General features: G+C 31.6%; 2 protein-coding genes across 12 annotated transcripts in view; one reads left to right on the plus strand and one right to left on the minus strand.

Annotated features, from left to right (window-relative positions):
- Positions 1-1753: 1753 nt before the first annotated feature.
- LOC148232678 (UDP-glucosyltransferase 2-like) lies at positions 1754-14180 on the minus strand. 4 transcript variants are annotated; one of them, XM_088190797.1, is made up of 9 exons: positions 14139-14180; positions 4374-4543; positions 4221-4299; positions 3730-3910; positions 3134-3328; positions 2856-3060; positions 2561-2780; positions 2219-2438; positions 1754-2136 (listed from the first exon to the last, which is right to left on the minus strand). In XM_088190797.1, exons 2-9 carry the CDS (start codon positions 4536-4538, stop codon positions 1857-1859), a joined length of 1545 nt encoding a protein of 514 aa, XP_088046923.1. In that variant the 5' UTR covers positions 4539-4543; positions 14139-14180; the 3' UTR covers positions 1754-1856. The 4 variants fall into 4 exon arrangements, with proteins under 4 accessions (XP_088046923.1, XP_088046924.1, XP_088046925.1 ...); XM_088190798.1 differs by lacking the exon at positions 14139-14180 and adding an exon at positions 13658-13813; XM_088190799.1 differs by lacking the exon at positions 14139-14180 and adding an exon at positions 4921-5127.
- Ca-alpha1D (Ca[2+]-channel protein alpha[[1]] subunit D) overlaps positions 8477-15780 on the plus strand; it is an 84268-nt gene continuing 76964 nt past the window's right edge. For 6 of the 8 annotated variants that reach the window (XR_015810526.1, XM_088190794.1, XM_088190795.1 and 3 more), the window contains exon 1: positions 8839-9235. The gene's annotated coding sequence lies outside the window, so the exon portion shown is untranslated. Of the gene's footprint in view, positions 8614-8838; positions 9236-15780 lie in introns of those variants that run through there. The other 2 variants (XM_088190790.1, XM_088190791.1) reach the window with 2 other exon arrangements.

Below are 15780 nucleotides of genomic sequence, written 5' to 3' on the forward strand. Positions count from 1 at the left end.
GAAATTGAATTATTGTATTGTTCTTTTTCGGACCAGGACAACCGTCACAGAATAAATGCAATTCCGTCATTTCTTCAGGAACGTTCACACGAATAAAGTCATTTAAAAATGATGCCACTTCGTTGGGTCCCTTCACGCTTGACCCTCGTGGTAGGAGTAATAACTTGCTTTCCCAGTTTTCATATTATGCACACAAAATTCATACACCTATAGTGCAACTGCGTATTATCAAGAAAAAACCCCACTCCTTGACTGTTATCAATCTGAGAAGTGGTTGGTCAGGTTATATGTACTAGATGTCCATAATGTATCTTGAAAAAGTGTCATTTCGGTGAAATTTATTACAAACGTCATATATATCTTCCACTGTGAAAACTAGACGGGAGACTATATATACATGAAAAAAATAGTGAAAAAGTTCACTTGGAAAAAACATGAGATGAGGCCTTTTCGAAATTTCCGATTCAATTACAGTGGTACCTCGGTTTTCGTTGACTTTGGTTATCGTCAATTTTTCCGAGAAAAAATTGTCTCGGTTTTCGTCGGTTGCCTCGGATTTCGTCGGCGTGGTTTCAAACAAACGTTCTATTTATATTTTTTATAAATACATTATGATCCACAATGTGACAAAAACGATTATCAGCATTAGCCGTTCTAATGCCACGCGCCACATACGGGGCTCAGTTGCTACGCGACCATAATGCCAAGAGTCACACATGGGAGGGGGGGGGGGGCAGTAACATAATTTGTTACTTACGCTACGAAATAATATTACAAGACTATTTAGGTATATAGAGTCATCTATGGAGAAATATTTAAAAGTATTACCGCTTGAATAGCTGTCTTAAAATGGCTAAAATGAATGTGCCAGGGTTGCCACTAGCCACTTGTGAATTTATAATTTATGAAACGTAATTTTTAATAATAAATGATAATTGGTGTAGAACTGCACCGGAAACAGCACCCGGAGGCTCTTTTTAGGTTATAAGAGTCTTTGACAAGTCGTTAACGTTTGACTGACTGACATTAGTGTCGTGTACTACGAAAGGTACTGTTGGATGAAAACGGTTAGTCATGATTTATAAATTATTTTTAGTTATAACAGTTAAAATATTGAGTTTAACTTTTGGGGATTCTAGGTGAACAGATCTGACAGTCAAGGTAGGAACGGTTGCTTTTTCTGGACTTTGAAGGGTCATCTGTGTTTATTTAGTGAAATCTCGGTTAGGATGTTTGTCAGTGGAAATTTTAATGGAAGTCAAGCTTTATGGCAGAGCTACGGCTTATATTCGATTGGGAAATGGGAGGAGATCAAAATCTCTACTCTTTATTCTCTATAGCTCGTGATTCGGTAATAGTTTGGAATTTGCACCTGGTACAATCGTAGATGGTATATGTTTGTGAAATATATTAGCGTAAGGTTATCTGAACCTATTAAATATCGACGACTAATTTGTGAGCCGCTGTTTCTTAATTTACAGGCCAAAATCTATTTTTGGAAAAAACTGTGTTCACTGATAAATCTGAATATATTGAAAAACATTTATTTTCTTTTAAACATTTAACTTTAATTTTTTAGCCTCTAACTACTTTTCAATGTTACTTAAGAATATAATGCCCTTGAATGAGAGCCACCGCCCGATTCATCATCGCTTAGTCCGTAAATTTTAAATACAATGTAACTAATCCACAATATATCTAAAATAATTATTATATTATATAGTTTATAGGTTTTTGAAAAATAAATAATGGGTGAAATATGCAAAAGACATTTATTTCGCATTTAATGTTCGACTGTGAAAATAATATTCATTGGTATAAAAAACTTTTTTTAAAAAAAAAACCAAGCTTAACATTTATATAAACTTTTTCATGTTATCTTGGAATTTATCCGGTTTCTTGCAAGAATTTCTTTTCGATAAGCATTTTAAGAATATAATGAAGATAAAGAACGGTAATAATAGAACTGCGATAGCGTCCAAGTTCCATTTTGATATCATCGATAATCTAGGCGGAGTGAGATGCTTTCCTCCATCGGTTCTCAGTATATGTTCAACGTGGAATACTAAAAGTTCCTTAGGGTGAACTGGTCGATCAAGGAATAAAGTCTGAAGTTCCAACGCATTTTCTTTATATCTGAATAAAAACATTTTAAAATTCATATTATTAATTCTGGTAAATAATATAATTTATATATAATAAGTTCATTGTAACTAACGTTGGATTTGAAACAAGTTCGTTTATGGCCCAGCTCAATGAAGTTTCAGAAACATTACTGAACTCTAAGACGATTGCATTGCCTTTCTTTTGAAACATGTTTGCGTTGTGATGTTGATCTCCATATATCGGAATGATTAACATTGGAATACCAAAATGTACAGCTTCCGAACAGCTTAAAATTCCTCCTTGTGTAATGAAGACCTTGGTGTTTCGATGAGCTATTTAAAATAAATTATACTATATTATTTATGTAATTTAATAAAGGGTTTGGAATGGACTAAAACTATCTGGGACATGGACTATTGTCATATTTAATAATAATAAAGTTTATTTTGCATACCTAAAATTCCTATTTGTGGTAACCAACTTCTGATCAATACATTCTTAGGTAGATTAGTAACAATTTTCTCAAATTTCCATAAAAATGTTTCTTTCAAAGTACTAAACGTATTTAAGATAGTGTTTTGAGTATTGGCATTCATTTGAGAGCTTTTAATGTTACTGCCCATACTAAAATAGATTACACCATTGTTTGCACTATCCATGACTGTTTGGAATTCCTAAATATATACAACATAGTCAGTATTATACAGGATAAGAAAGAATATAATTTAGATTTTATGATTAAATAATACATCAGTTAACGGTTCATTTTCATTGATGTGATATCCGGCTACTTCCACTGCATTTGGAAAATACGCACGAGGAATGCTTATTGATGGATGACTGTTTATAATCATTCCTGATATGATATGATTCAAATCTTCAAATGGAACATTTTTGGCTTCGTTTGGGAAATATTTTTGATATAGTTGCTTCTGTGCTGGAGCAATATACCACCTATACATGTAATAAATCAGATAAATTATAATTGCTTAGAAATGTATATTAAAACACATTTAAATAAACTCACCAGAAGTAAATCTTTTGAAATAGATACATGACAAAGTTTATTGTTCTTTCCCAAATGTTCATCTCGGTCGTGAAAGGCGAGAAAACACTCGGAGTAGTAGCTATTAACGCCGGATTCTCAGTTAAGACTTGAGAAGCATATGTGATTGAAAAAGATGAAAATAAAATAACAGGGCATTTGAAATGCAGTCCTAATCTAAAATTAAGCAATGACAGTATTAAATATTTATAAATATACATATGAGCAATATATACTATGAGGGTGAATAAAATTAATACTTTAAAAGTAGAATACAAGTTCAAAACATATATATTTTGAAGAATGACAGGTGGCAATATAAAGCAGTAGCTTAATATATGCAACATGCACCAAAGTGGAGCAGCGCTGTTAGTTTTTTGAGTAGTAAAGGGCGAAACTCATTGTAGTACGGTTCAGTACGGAGATGCACATAACTGTACGAATGGCCTAAAAAGTTCCTAAGCTTTTTATACTAGAATTTCGACTATGCGTTTTATTGTTCGTATATATTGATAAAAGTTTGATAAACAGAAAGGCTTTATGGCTAAGAGTAGATATATTCATACATGAAAACTTACCCAAATAATCCCTCATTTAGGAAATGCTCTAAAATAACAACATCAAACTGTTCATTCTTCAAGTTTTTGATGACATCGCTGTCCATAAGTGTTTTGATTAGCTCTGGTACCCATACTGCCATTCTTTGTAGTAATTGATACCTCATTTCATATACTGTATTAATATTGACAATAGATTCATCTGAAATTATAAAATTATAAATGAGTCAAAATAATGACTATGTAAAAATTTATTTATATTGGACAAAGGATATAGAAAGTGTATGTTAATATATTAAAAATTATCAGAATTATGACATAGAATATGTATAAGTTTATATCTTTCCCATTTAGTCTAGATTGTCAATGGTTGTATAAATCATCAAAAAGACAGCTATTAGTGAAGGGAGTATTTTACATTGCTTTTTGTAGTAATATTCTTCCTTTACCTGCAGATGTAGAATCATGTTTTGATATATTTTTATATATAAGAAAATATATATTATACTTACTATATAAATTTTGCATGGTAGGAATTGGCAAATCTTTGAATTTGGCATCCGGACTTGGAAATGGACTGACAAACGTTACCTGTTATATTTAAAAAAAATCTGGTATTATCAACTGATAGATTCACAAAAATAATATAAATACATAATACTTACATTATGACCGAACTCTCTAAGTGAATTAGCTATTCCTTTAGTAAGTATAAAGTGACTTTTAGTCGGTAAATGACTCACAACTAATATATTGTATCCATTTATAGATTTTAATGTTAACATAAGCACTAGGCATGATTGCAAAATTCTGTTCACTAAGATTTTCATTTTTTCTGGAAATAAAGCAAATAATGTGATTAGAATATGTAATAGGATAATGTGAATCCTCATTATTAAATGATAATTCAATAAATAATAAGAAGTAATGGCAATGCTCATTCATGCAAGGAAAGGTTTATGAGTAATGAGAAATCACAACATATATTATTGATATGTTCCAACTTACTCTAAGCTACAGCTTTTAAATATTTCAATACTACTAATCGGCTTTCGAGGACTTTCGAGGAAAATATTAATGCTGACCCTGACTACGCGCTTTTTGACCGTTAACCTAATTTCTTGGTCTTAATTGTGGACATACAACTTGGTCTTAACATCTAACTCAGTAATTATTTTTTAATACTACATACTCAATTCCACACTCATGTACCTTTATTTTTTGAACTACATATATTAAATATTTTTGGAAGCTGTGGTGTAGAAACTTCCTTTTTAAAATATTTTAAAAAAATGTAATAAATTAATGTAGTTTTCTCCCTCATAATTTGTTGTTTCACGCGATGAAGACGTTGCATAGCGGGAAATTTAAAAATAAATACTTATATGATATTTTCTCTCATAGCGAGAAGTTTTAAACCTAAGATAGAAATAAATGTATATTTTATTATAAATAACATTTATTTTATGGTTTAATTAGAAAATAAACCGCAAAATAATATTTTTGCAAATTAAACCTAGCAAATAACAAATTATATAACGTTTTAGATTTTGAACTTATAATTATAATAAAAAAATAATAAATAAAATATATTTTTCTGATATAAGTTTTTATATCATACATTTGTGCTCTGTTTAAATTGTTTTGTAGTTAATTTTTTTTTTAAATATAAAAAGAAAATCCTATAATATCATCGAAAAGTTGCTCATGGCATATGGCGTCCTTCTACGTGTAATGAAGAAATAAATATGTTAGTCGTCCGCGAGCTTGATGGGTATTTTTAACTCCATTGCTCTGGGAACCAATCGTGCCCCATTATGCCTGGTCTCCAACACTGATTTAGCTATTCTGAAACTGTGGTGATTGAGGGAATAATAAAATCTACTATAATAAAACTGTACATGTTTTGAAAAAGTAATGTCAGATAAGTGTGTATTTTACATAAATAATTCAGATAATTTTATCTTTACAACAAAAAGTTCAATAGAATATATATTTTTATCTAGAGTGAACTATATCATATTTTTGTGATTCTTAAGAAGAAATATTAATTATTAAAAGTGTCAATAAAAAAGTGTCTAGTTTTCTGTGTAACCAGTTGCATATATATACATATATTTGACCAATTGCAATACTTTTATTTGCACAATATTATTTATTATGCAAAAATAATAATATAAAGTCACATACACTCCAATATTCTCTACAAGTCTTAAGCAACTCAAATCAATTTAGAAATATACTGAGCATCTTATCATTAATATTAATGAAAATACATTTATATATACAAAGACAAACTTAGTCTTAAAAGCTTGTCTTTGTTCATCTGTCAAACGTTGCAGTTATTTCTTCAAAAAATATCAATATATATATACATATATTTAGTAAAATAACTAGTATTTTATAATCTAAGCAATTTTACACTTTTTATATTCTAGTGCTGACAACAAAAAAATAATGCAAAGACGGTTACCTAGTTTATTCAGAAGAAGTTTATATGAGCCTATAAGCGCCACAACGTGGATGCTTCCCTTACCGTTCTCTATACCGAAATATACGATGTGTTCGAGCAATTTTCCCTTAGAAAACAAGACTCAAAAAGAAACATGTCTTCCATAATTTTAGAAAACATCGAGAAGGCCGCTCGCCTTAAGAGTTTTAAGGCTTGCGCCCAAGTTAAAATAACGATGATCTTAATACAATAGCAGTTAAAAACATAAGTAATGCAATGCGCAGGGATGCCATTAAATTTAGAAAGTGTCAAATGTGATTCTAAAAAAATCGTTCTGGGAATTTTTCCATTGAGTATTTTGGGCGGGTAATGATGGTTGCTAGTGAGGATATTATGGGTGCCATCAAAACAGATCCGATATTATTGATACAGAAGCTACAAAAAACGTTTCGCCTACATCAAAGGTGTTAATTTGCTGAATATGGGTCACTTTTTTCACAACGTTAAACTATTATACTACAGAACATATTTATCTAACAAGTCTCAGACACACTTAGAACGGTAATCATTAAAACTCAAAATCCTATAAATATCATATGACATGAGTTTTACATTTTAAAGAATTCTTTGCCTATCTAAAGTATTTCGGTTTAGTTCTGCTTTTAATTTCACCCTATTAACTCCTGTTATTATTGTGATTAAATTTAGTTATAAAATAAAATAAATTTTAATATGCGGTTAATTACACATTGTGATCTGATAAAACAGAAATTAACCGTGAACTTAAAACATAACAAGCACTGGTCAGTTAAAAGCATATCAGAAAATAGTAACAGTTATAGAAATCAAATTTATAATATCTTTACATATCATAAAAAAAAATGTAAAAAAAACTTCTGTGCGTTTGGATCGAAAAATAATAGGAATTTCTAAATAAAATCTAATTAAAACCACTGTATATATAAGAAAGGAAATACCGGTATTACTGAGAAAAAAACAGGCAATACCGGTATTACCGGTATTGCCAGTATTTATTTTATTTGCCCAAAAAAAATAATTTGATTTCCACTCGCGTGATTCACCATGTTTATTTATTAGAAAAAGCAAGGTTGTGGAGTGGGAGTTGGAGTCATAAAAAATCGACTGACTCTTTTTTAACCCTTTTCACCCCGACCAATTAGTTGTTCGTCATGCACCATGCGTTTTAAATCAGTATTATGAAGAAAATAAAAGTTATTATGCACTTAATCAAATACTCAACATCGGCCGGCGTGGTCACACGTAGACCCATGCAATGGCGCGGCACTAATCCAAGCGAATGCCATCCAAGATCATGTTTCTACACTGGTCATATTTACATATGACATATTAGAAATAGTATGTATTTACTAATTACGTTCACATCTAATAAATAAATAAAATAATTCAAAATAAATTTAATATTTTAAGATTATCTTATTGAAATTTTTTGGGAAAAATTTTCAGCACTTCCACAGTCCTGATTTAAACCAAAGCATTTGAATACCCCAGCAAGTATTGTTTCGATATATTTAATATTTTAATTAAAACACTCTTTTGGAACAATAAATCTAGGACAACATCATCTTTGAATGCCTCCTTAACCAGGGGCAAGAGAACAGATCGCTAATTTATTCTAATAAAATCACTTATTATTTTTCAGTTAGTGACGATTATCTGAAAGAAGGAGTTGGTAAAAAGTTGTAAATTTGTTTGTTCAAACTGCGACATATGATTGATGATTGTGATATTTATGTGATTTATTAATTTCGTGTATGCAATACCTGCTTTTATTTTCACTTCGCCAGACATCCCTATTATAAAAAATGGGGCGGCAAGCCGCAGCAGCGCAGTTATTAATCTGTTACATAACAGAATTACTGGGAACTGCTTGACTTGCCTGAGATACAGTGAATGTGTTCATTTTAGTTGACACGACGCGCATATCGTACAAAAATATCGATTTAATATTTTCAGTACTACCGGTATTTTAAAACACTATTTTTCAGTTACTTTTTATAATGTAGGAAATATATAAACAACGTAACAGATTTTAATTATAAGCAATAGCTATAAAAATAAAAATATAATTTTAGCAAATATTTATAAGCTTTTCAACAATCGAGAGGAAGCACATTCTTACAATTCCAATGAAAATAAGCTTTTCTTTCGCGGACGCGATGAGTAATGTTGTCGATGAGAAAAACGGGTTCCGGGCCGCATATAGTTTGAGGACGAGTCCATCGCCAAGATCGTAAGTATGCTATAATTACTAACCCAACTTCACGTAAGACACTTCGCGCCTCCTACAAAACTGCACATTCTATACTTAACCCTCGACTTCCGAATGATTCCTTCCTGACGATGCTCCTTCTTCCTCCCGGTTTCACTCAGTTACCATCGAGTACGCCGCCGTGGCGTACACATCTGCAAAGGTAGTGCTCCGATTTGATAAGAAAATATAATACAAAGTGTAGTGAAGTGAAGCGCTCGTTCAGATCATCTAAGCGTTTGGTCATCTGAGCCATCTTGATCTTTCGTGGTTTCGTTCTGAAGCTAAGTGGTCCGGATCTGGGCTGCTTGGTTCAAAAATAGAGCAACAATCGGCACGGTTACGCCTTGGTGGCGACTCACAATGGACCGTTCCCCTCAGGATTCCTCCCGAAGGTCCATTTTTCCATCTTCACGTGCACCGACTTTGCTGCAGCTTGGCCGCGCGTTTGCACACTTTCAATTTTAGCCGTGCGATTCATTCAACCCAGCAAGCATTTCGAAATAACTCGATGAGGAAAATGTGACGCTGCGCGAATTTCCCACATTGCTAAACCTAACCTGAATCTTGGCCGAGTCTATTTTTTTCGCGAAACCTATCGTTGAACCCGAAAATGAGCCCGGATAAACAAGAGTCGTGCGTTCGTTCCCTTGAAAGTTATAAATATGTGAATAATCTAACAAAGCGTTTTTATAGGTCAAACGAACGAATGAGTTGATAGTGACAGTGGAAAAGTGTAATTTCAAGTGTTATCTGTTGTCTTTCATCGTCGACGAAACAATACTGTGAGTATGTAATTGTGTTTTTTTTTTATGGCGTTCGTGTCGTTGAAACTATAATTATTCTCTAGTTATTAATTTAGTTATTCTTTGATGTAAAATACAGGCATGCTTTTCGTATCAGCCATTTATATAAATTAAATTCAACATATATGTATACGTTACTGTAATCACTACTTTTTTACTGCTTCTAACATTATTATTATGAACAATAAACCATACAAGTCGATGAAAGTTTTGTATATAATATGAAACTATACATATATAAATATGTACAGTTTGATATTATATACAAAATGACGGGACTATGGTACGTCAGACGAATATATGAGATGGTCTATTTTTAGCCGATCCTAATCTCAGGATGATTGGAAAAATATAAGTTTTCCTCTGAAACCATATATGACTTTATTTTGCTGAAAACAGTTAATTTACAAACTAAAACCGCAAATGTGCCATAGCTTACCGAATAAAACTTCGTTAAAATGTATAAATATATACTTGACAATACGATTTTCATTATAAAACGCTGCCAATTTATCTTTTATCTGAAATCCATGCCCTTTGAATATAATAAATTTTGTAACCTAGCTGTTAGTCAGGAGCTAAAGTCTCTTTTTTACTAATAAAATAATTAAAACATAACTGAGTTATATTAAATTGTAAACACTCAACTACACAAATCAGTATTAGTTTTACAGAATATTCTGAAACCTGTTTCTAAAAAATAATTAATTTTATACATGAAAGAGCACTGAACGGCTAAATTGGCTTAGTAAATACAATTAAATAAAATATATTAAATTTATAGAAAACGGAGTGATTTAATGCGAGTTTAATATGTTAGCAACACTATAAAGCAGACAGCTGTCAATAATCACGCGTGCTCAAAGTGGCAATTGTTAGCATCGAAATAAATCGCTTAAACATTGTTGCAGTGCAGAAATAATAATTCTGTACGAACTGTGGATCAAAATTTACGGGAAGATTATGATCAATTTCATCGTTCTACTGAGCAAATAATTCGCAAAAAAATAAAGCGTTGAACCTGTGCATCATTCTGATGCTCACATAGCTAAGAATATTGCTTTTGTAAGTAAAAATGTGCCAGAAGACCTAGAATTGTTGATTCGTCAGCGTTCGCAGCTTTTGAGCTTTTTTTATAGTTCCCTTTGACGCATTTTGCATCTGGACTTGCACCTACATGCGAATAAAATTCAGATAACACAATAACTAACCCAGAGACAACTTCTCTGTGAATGTTAATAAGCAAAATTGCCGCATACAGGGCAAGGAAAATTCTCATGTGATTCACGAGAGACCATTACATGCCCCAAAAAGTGCGCATTCTGATCAGGTGGCGTCGTTGAGCCTTACTTTTTTGAAAACGATGTAGATCGGACTGTAAGTCAACGGCGAGTGCTATAGGTGCATGATAACCGATTATTTTTGTCACAGAATCAAAGATATTGATGTGAAAGACATGTAATTCCAAGAAGAAGGCGCAGCTTGCCACACATCGGGTGCAACGTTGGATGTTTTGCTTGAAAAGTCGCATTATTTGCTGACTTCAACTGGCCACCAAGATCATGAGATTTATCGTTGTTGAAGTTTTTTGTGGGGTTACGCTAAGCAGCGTGTCTACGCCGACAAATCCGAAACGTTTGAGCACATAAAAACCAACAAATTATGACCCTGAAAGGTTAACCTAATGCGTCACGATTGCCAAAAGTATAAAATTTATTACAATTTTAAAACACGTATACGCACACACATACACATATAAGTAAAAACACGAAAACAATATAAAAGAACATACACAAATCACCTCAACAGGTGTGCATTGTCTCACACGAATTGAACCAAAACCCCATACGTGCACGTGAAAATGTCAATATCTCTATGCACAGTATTGATCAGGCGAACGGCTTTTGCTAGAGTAGAGTTGGCAAGTGCTCCAGTTTTAGAATTTATAGGGAAGAACAGTGGACGCGAATGAGAACTATAACCACCTTTCAGAGCCCACATTTGGAGCTGCTCGAGCACCGAAGGGTTGTCTACGATGCCTTTGAGCAATTTCCAGAAGTGTTTAATTATACAAATACTTCTGCGAGTTGACAAAGATACGCATCCCAGCGCTCCCAGAATAAAAGCAGTGGGAAACAAGAACGGATAATACCCGTATTCCTTCAAGAATAAATATCAAAGGAATTTACGCTGTACTTTTTCCAGCTTAAATTCAATACATTGACTCATTACGCATGGAATCCAAATAATAGAGCTAGTTTCTAGAATGCTGCGGACTAGAGCATCATAAAGAGTGCGCAATACTAAAGTATTCTTGAAGTAGCGAGCATTTCTTAAGATAAAACCGAGCATTTTTAATGGCTAAATTTCCAACGTTCTTCGAAAGTCACAGCTAAATCCTTAGTAAAAGAAGACCTGTCTAGAATATATCCGGCGAGATGGTAGGAATATTTTGCCGGCAGCGTCGACCTTGAAAATTAAATTGTGTGACATTTCTTCACACTGAAATGCAATTGGTTATAGCAATCCCACTTCCATAAAGAATTGAGATCCTCCTGCAGATCGATGGAATCCAAAATCGACTGAACTTTCTTGAAAATTTTCAAGTCATCTGCATATAGTAAAATATTGAATGATGCATATGCCATTACTGAACAATAGAAACAGCAATGGACGCAAGTTGGATCCTTGAGGAATTACAGAATGTTTCTAAAAATGAGTTTTCATACTTGAATTGTGATCAATTGTTCACATAATTTGAGAATAGATTTATGAGACCTTCAGAAAACCATTTTTTCACAAGTAAATCATGCTTAACATAATCGAATGCCTTTTCAAAATCTGTGTATATAACGTCCATTTGTACGTCAGAGTCCAATGATCTTGAAACAAAGTTAGAAAAAACTTGCTAAATCCGTATTATTCCATATCAACCAAACTAAAGGTTTTGATTGATAACAAAGATGAGCACTAACATATAAACGATGTACAAATCAATATCAATATCAGATTATATTTTTAACAATCTATTATAGCTGCACCGATATGTTATAAATGTTGATATTTATTGAGCTAATTTGCGTATTAGTAGCTAAAGTCATGTAGCACGACTATTTTTTTTAAATTATAGAAGAAAAATATCACACTTGTGAGGGAAATGTCAGGTGTTTGGTAGAGAGCAAAAATAGATTCGTGAGTCAGTGTTATTGTGGTTGTTGGCCCCGCTGGCAATGTCGCGTGCCATCATTGAAGGGATATTAAAAATATAAATGAAAAAATCGCATCCATTTGATAAGAATGCCCAAAAATCAAGTCGTAATTGCCGAGAAACATGAATTCATATTTTACGTAAAAACGCTTTGGCATGGCGCCGAGCGTGAAGTAAATTTCCCGTCTTTTAAACGATTCGAATGTGTGTACGTGTGTTTTTTTAGTATCGTATACATATATACTATATTACTATGTTCTAAACATCGATTCTACAGATGCTTATTTTAGTGTAGAGACTCAATTAGCTGTCGTCCGAAACGAAGTTAATTTAATTCTAGCGGTGTTAATCTTACATCATTATTTAGTAATTAGATGTGCATCGAATGCCACATTAGAAACACAATGTATTTTGACATATACAAGCGCAGAACATCGCGCTAGACGCTGATAAGGAGGCAACCAGAATAACAGTATTAGTAAAACATTTATAAATCGCGTTTTTAAATATGTATAAATATATTAATTGTAAATCTTCCGCTACAAAAACACAATCAACAACCACCAAGTAAGTAGTGAGACACCAGACTGAAATCAATCTGTAAATTAGTGACATGTCTTTTATTTATTAGCAACTATTATTGTAGCTTAATTTATTCAAGCTCGATTTTATTTTATATATTCATCACTATATTTATCTGCAAGATTAGGGAAATATAATAAAACCTTATCTGTGATGTTTGACAATAATATTATTAATATAATAAACAATAATTATTATATTTTAATTATAAAGATAGATAGTATATTTTTAACTAATTTAAAGCAATGTTTTGATCTATGTATTGTTATTAAAAAAATAACATTTTAGTGAAATTTTTATTGTGCTATTTTATATTTATTTATATTATATATTACCGTTAATATTTTAAAGAATATTATATTTTAATAATATTATGTGAGGAAAATGGTTGAAAATTGTGGTAAATAATATTATTTTTTTATTTTATTTGTGACTACATATAAATCAAAAACCAGTTAATTAGTCGATAATTAGATTTCATTAAAATAAATATCGGTGTGATGTAGTGTTTACATTTTGATACAACAGAACGTTGATACACAACCAAGGAATTTAAACTCGATCTTTTCCGAGAAAATGCTCTTAAAAATAAGAAAAATGCATTCTTTTACTTTCTGGATGCTGCAAATAGCACTCGAATGTGAACGTTCACGATGTGAAACTGTAACCAGATCTGTCCGTGCACGTGGCGCAATTAAATGTAGCCCGACATGAGGACATGTAAGTGAACTCGATCTGTGTTTGTTCTTCGATTGTTCATTATTTACAGTGCCATTCGCCATTTTTCGATAGTTCACGTGTATAAACATACGCGTTTTAATCGAGGCAAATGATCCAGCTGTGTAAACTTCCTTCCAGTCGAAGAATTCCCCGAAACTTTGGCCGCGCCAATGTAATGCCAAATTCAAATGAACCGAGAAATTTTCATGATTTTTCATCATAATGTATTTTTTCCGCTCGAGAAAATTTGCTATTATCATTAATTTAATTATGGAAATTTTTGAGAAAAGTTTAATGAGCAATGAAATACACTGACAATACATTTGATACATTAGATATAAAAAAATATTTTTTAACGCGTGTAAAACTTACTTGTTGAACATGTGTCGTTAACACAACTGTTTCACTCGAACTGAAGTTGAATGCTATGCTAATAAAACGATCACTTACGTCAAATATTAATATTATAGATGAAGCGTTGATAATATTAAGGTCCAACTCAAATTTTTGTAGTATTATTAAAAAATATATTAAAACGATATCTGCTCATAATATTTTCAACGCCGCAAATATTTTTTTTTATTTATGTATATGCACAAAATAATGGGTTTTTGTTATTGTTTATATTGGCAGCACTGTTTTACTAGTTGACCACTTTTATTGAATATACAAAGCGAACTGTTTATACCAGTAGGTTAACTTAAGAATAAATAACCTTGCGGAGTAGATTTTCCATTTATTATGAATAAATGCAGTTTATACGATTCAATAACCTTGTATTGAGTCATACTTCTCTATGTATAATGGATACACCTGTTAATACTTTACAAATACTCTTTATGCTACTTATAAACCAATCGAGAGTTTACATTTTTAATTTAATTTTTTTTATTAATATATTCCATGTCGTAGCACGACAACGAATGCTGGCACGCAAAGGCGCGATAGTAACGAAAAAGTCTCTATAGCGTTATACGTAAAAAGAAAAATCGCATATGGAACTAATTATCCGTATTTTTAAATAAATTAAATAAATAAAAAGAGTAATGAATATTTTGCTACTAATAAAAGTATTAAAATTATTGTGGATAGAATACTCGAACCCGGAGGCCGCGGGTTCGAGTCACGGCAGCGATTCAAATTTTTATTTATAAAAATGCGCTATTAGCAAAAACCGGCCCCATCTGCAAAGTGACATATTTTGCTTTTAAATTATTATACACATAATAATTTATTTATGTATAAATGTCACCAAATCCCAGACTTTATCTGGTGGTTTTAATATATACTTGTATGTATTCATTCCATGTCAGGTTACAACGAAAGATTAATTGGATTGTTTTGGACATATTTATTAGCGAAAATGGAAAAAAAACCTCCCGCAGTAATCATACTACTATATTTACAACGATAACGACGACGACACGCGGCACGCGTCATAAGTTTATTGATTAGCAGGGTTGTATAAACAAATAGAGGTATTTTTATATATTTAGATTATCATACTCTGGCAATCGAAACCAAATACAAGCGATTTCCCTTTGAATCGATAAATAAAATCTTCAAAATTCTGCTGTTTATATTTTAATAATAATCATGAGTATTATGATTATTTTTCCAATAAGTTTTATTTCTATATCTATTTTAGACACAAGTAAATATTGATGAGATATATAGTTTTATGTTGACTCTGTATTTCGGACATTCAATCATCTGAGTCATTAGAATCATGACTGAACTGTGACCCTAAGATGAAACATGTCACCTTGGTTCAACTTAAATATAAAATTGCTCTTTAAATGATTCAAATATATTATCTAGCACTTTAAAAACAATGCATCGAAACACTATATTTATTATTATAAATATAAGTAATTTATATAAATTAGATCAACAATCAAAATAAATATTTCACCCCTTTTCTAAATTAAAAAAATATTAAAAAATACTATAGGTGATTTTAATTTATATTTATATAGATTTAATAAATTAATTTTATTATTTATTTATTTTA

The sequence above is a fragment of the Plectrocnemia conspersa genome, unplaced genomic scaffold, assembly GCF_051122295.1.
Source record: "Plectrocnemia conspersa isolate PC_06_02 unplaced genomic scaffold, ASM5112229v1 ptg000008l, whole genome shotgun sequence".
Lineage (NCBI taxonomy): Eukaryota > Metazoa > Arthropoda > Insecta > Trichoptera > Polycentropodidae > Plectrocnemia > Plectrocnemia conspersa.